General features: G+C 43.1%; 1 protein-coding gene and 1 non-coding gene across 2 annotated transcripts; both read right to left on the reverse strand.

Annotated features, from left to right (window-relative positions):
• Positions 1–266: 266 nt before the first annotated feature.
• Positions 267–349, reverse strand: trnal-uaa (transfer RNA leucine (anticodon UAA)). Its single transcript has one exon. It is a non-coding gene; the product is annotated as a tRNA-Leu (tRNA).
• A 2720-nt stretch (positions 350–3069) lies between these two features.
• On the reverse strand, positions 3070–4084 carry LOC139347883 (syntaxin-11-like). Its single transcript, XM_070987723.1, has one exon. It carries the CDS (start codon positions 4082–4084, stop codon positions 3191–3193), a length of 894 nt encoding a protein of 297 aa, XP_070843824.1. The 3' UTR covers positions 3070–3190.
• Positions 4085–4346: the final 262 nt, after the last annotated feature.

Consider the following 4346-nt stretch of genomic DNA (forward strand, 5'->3'; position numbering starts at 1 on the left):
AAAATATTGCATCTTTTCCATTAATGTTTCTGTTTTGTAACGTTACCTCTACTTATGAACCTTCTGTTGCACTTTCTTTTATGCGAATGCAGGGTGGTGCATCCAGCGGAGCCTGTTTCGCCGAATGTGCTGCCCAGCGACAGCTCGATTCTGTATTGATTTCATGTAACGGTATGTGCGATATGTGATTGCGCCACTGGTTGATTAAGTGCCGTCTACGTTTGTTTGACATTATTTAATGAAATACAGATGCCACTAAAATGGATTACCAGGAGTGGGGTTCGAACCCACGCGGACATATGTCCATTGGATCTTAAGTCCAACGCCTTAACCACTCGGCCATCCTGGTGTATACACCACATCCCGCCACATTTCCCCTACAAGAACCGAGTATAAGAACATGTATACGATAAATGTTTTTTTGCCTTACGATGATATAGTACGCAGTACGCAGTGCACGCCGTCGTTACAATACTCCCATATCAACAATGTCTCGGGTAAAGCTACGACGCTAGCGTTGTGTTCGCAGCTAGCAGCTTACTCATCGAGAGGCCGACTGGAGCAGTTTGCTCGGGTCATGCTCATTGGCAAGGCGTCACAACTTTCACAAACATTACCGTCGTAACTCAGGGTGTGTTTAAGATACAACATGTAACTACGCTCCCAAAATAAATGTCAGCTTGCTGGTCAAAAAAAGAGACAACCCTTGTTATAGCTATCGTTACCCCTAGAACTACCAGGGACCAGAAGCTAATCAGCGTTAGCACGTGCTAGCTGCCAGCAGAAGTTGCACCTGGTTTGCACCCCGCACGGCACGACCGCGAGCGGCGACTGCTACACGGTAATTTCAGGCATACGGTGTGGTGTTAAAATATAATTGCCACATGCTGTGACCAAACAACGACACGAGGCAAAGCAAAATACTAATAACACAGAAAGAAACCTCCTGTGTGTCTCGCGGAGGCGACGCTCTCAAAGTCGGTAAATGACTTGAAGTGAAAGTAATAAGTTGGTTTATCGGCGGATTCACAGTCGCTACAGGGCACGCCTACTACATGGGTCACCATCGAAATTGCTAGATTAAGGCACCAACACTGTGGTTAGGTTCAGGACGCGATCTCAGGGCGTGTTTTAATTAATCACGATCAGCTTTTACCTGTGCGACACCACTAAAGCACAATATAAACTGATTAGATATATTCATTAATGTTGGTGTTACTTATTACCTGATCAGTATGTAGGTTTAGGGCCATTATTATTTCAGCTGGCATTGTGCTTACTATGTGACATTATTTTTTTATTTTCTATCAAATTGCCACACAACAAATGTGGGGGCATATAATATACCAGAAGTAATGTACACACAGCACACCAAGAGGAGAAAGAGTGTTAAGTGGAGCCCAAGCAGGTTGAATTTGTCTGTGCTACAGTTGCTCATCTGTATTTGTTATTTTTCAGTAACAAGCTAAGAAACAAACTACACAAACTCAGAACATCATTTCTTCACATAATTTAGCTTCTCCTAGCCACACAGCCTGGCATCATTAACAGCTAAAGGCTGGCCTAGATTATGTCATGGGATCTAAAGGCATGTCTAAGCAGCTTGTCTGACTCAAAGAAAAATCTGAAGATTTTTCTCTTTTCCCCATTCTTTAGTTTGCTGTGTCATTTCTGACTTTTAAAACTTTTGTCTCCACGGTTTGAGCAACACTATTTGTAGCATAGCCTACCTTGTTCACTTCATAAATGTGGTCCTCCTCACTATCCGCGTCAGTTTAACAATTAAAGCCAGGCTTGTCTTTTTGTCACCGACATGAAGCACTGGCAATTTCAACTTTCACTTTCTGGCATTAGTGTTTATTCAATGTCTGTCTGGCTGAATCTCCTCCCACTTACAAAAGAAGATCAATTTTCTCTCGAAGTGCAACCACACAGTGATCGTGACTGTACTTCTGCATACAACCCTGATTTCAAAAAAAGTTGAGATGCTGTGTGAAATGTAAATAAAGCAGAATACAGTCATTTACAAATCCACCTATTTTCATTTGAATACAGTGCAAGAACAAGTTACCCATGCTATGAGCATGTAATAATATCCTTCACACAGTCATGTCGGTTTTTGCTGAGGTAAGGAAGATCTCATGCATTCTCTGTTGGGTTTTCGGCCTTGCCCTTGTGTGCATAGATTTCTCTGGATTTTCAAAATCTTTTAATGATACTATGAATTGTAGGTGGTTAAATCCAGAAATTCCTTGCAACTGTGTGCTGAAAAACATTGTTCTGAAAGTGTTGGACTACTTGCTCACACCGTGAACTCGCTCCATCCTCGCTTGTGAATGACTGAGCCTTTCCAGGATGCTCCTTTCATACCCAATCATGACACTATCACCTGTTACCAGTGAACCTGCGTTCCAAACAGGTGTTTCAGGAGCGTTCCACACCTTTCTCAGTCTTTTGTTGCTCCTGCCCCAACTTGTTTGAAACGTGTTGCTGCATCAAATTCAGAAAAAACAGATATTTACAAAAATCATTGAAGCTGATGAGGTCAAACATTCAATATATTGTCTTTGTACTTTTTTAAATTGAGTATATGTCTAAAAGGATTAGCAAGTTATCACATACTGTTTTATTTCTGTTTTACACAACCTTCCAGCTTTATTGGAATCAGGGTTGTAGTTGTTAAATCTTCTAAATGGATCTCATCTGTCACCACTAACTGCAATTTGTCAATTCCCCTTCCATCCTTAGTCCTGCCCATCACTCTCATGACTCCAATTCTTCCACATTTCCAGAGACCATGTGTACTTCTCAACCCCATGACCCAACTTACTATGCTGATGTTCTGCCAAGGACAAAAAATAAAACTATTTTCATTTATATGAGCATTTATTTTCTATGTGAGTGCACTGCATCATGGATTAACCTTAAATTAAAACATCATTTTAAAATGTAGACTTCTCTCATGCACAGACACACATTATTGCATTAATTCTCTAATATAAATAACAGGAATATTGGTTTTGCTGCAAAACACATTTTGGACAGCTGGTAATTTGTGAGAATGCCTCTAAAGGTTGGATTTTCCATGAATTAAGCCCTTTGCATAACATTTCTTCTCAGCTGTCCATAACTTTTTGCAGGTAAATGTTTATTTCAATCATCCATAAAACTGAATAAGTCAAAATAAGCCCTACAGACTTTGGTTGTGTCTCCAACAGGGTAGACAGGAGCAACATTGCAGGAAAGGATTTTTCCTCTTGTACTTCAGGGCCTTCTTGATGTCAACGTTGATTTTTTCTACATATTCCTCAGTCTTACATACATTGGCCTCAATGTTATTGAGCATGGATCCCTGCTCCTCTACCAGCATGGCCATCTGCAGGAAAAGCTCATGCACCTCCTTCAGCCTGGCTTCCAGCTCCACCAGCTCTTTGTGTCTGCCTTTGATCTCACACATCGCCCAGCGGGACGAGCGTGCACCTTGGGTCTGCAGCTCAGCCCATCCCTCACCACCTTTGTGCACCATCTCATCGAGCTGCTCATCAGTGATTTCAGACCCCAGTATGGAGGCCTGCCTCTGGATCCTCTCCCGGCATGTATTCCTCTGCATCTCCTCTGCCTTATTGTAGTCATTCATAGCAGCATGGAAGGCACGGGTCAGTGTGTCGTACTGAACTCGGGCAATGCGGCTAACAGCCGAGTTGGGACCCTCTTTCTCCTCCAGCTGTCTGCTCTCTCTACCCAGGGCCTGAAGGCGGGTGTACAGGGCTTCCCCATGTTGCTGGATCCCCCTGGCTATGGAGTCAGAATCCTTTTTGAGCAGTGTGAGGCGCCGTACAGAGGTTCCAAAGCGTTCGTTATGAGTGCTTAGACGCTCCACCTGCAAGTGTAGCAAGGAGATCTCCTTGCGTATAGAGTGGGCCTCCTTCAGGATGTCGTCAATAGCTGAGGAGCTCTCAAACACCACTGCCTGTTGAGACAGAGTCACCTTGTCTGCGTCACACTCAGAGCCATAAAACTCGGCCTCACTGCCCTCCTCCTCCTCCTCACTAATGGCCTGCAGCCTCTCCAGCATGTCCCGCATTCTGCCTGAGAGACCAGAGTGAAACAAGATGTTGCTTAATGTGCCCATTTATTAATTTACCCACAGAAACTACATCACTCAACCAAAAGTGAAATGTCGGCTCAATATGTAACGACTGATACAACTGGTCAGTTTATCTGCAGTAGGTTTTCTTTCTGTGGTGAACAATGACAGCAGTCACAGCTCAAAGCCTTGTTGGAATGCATTCATTTTCACCAGGAACAAGGAAGACAGTATCTTATTGGAAAAACAAAAAAGACAT

Source organism: Chaetodon trifascialis, chromosome 19 (assembly GCF_039877785.1).
Source record: "Chaetodon trifascialis isolate fChaTrf1 chromosome 19, fChaTrf1.hap1, whole genome shotgun sequence".
Lineage (NCBI taxonomy): Eukaryota > Metazoa > Chordata > Actinopteri > Chaetodontiformes > Chaetodontidae > Chaetodon > Chaetodon trifascialis.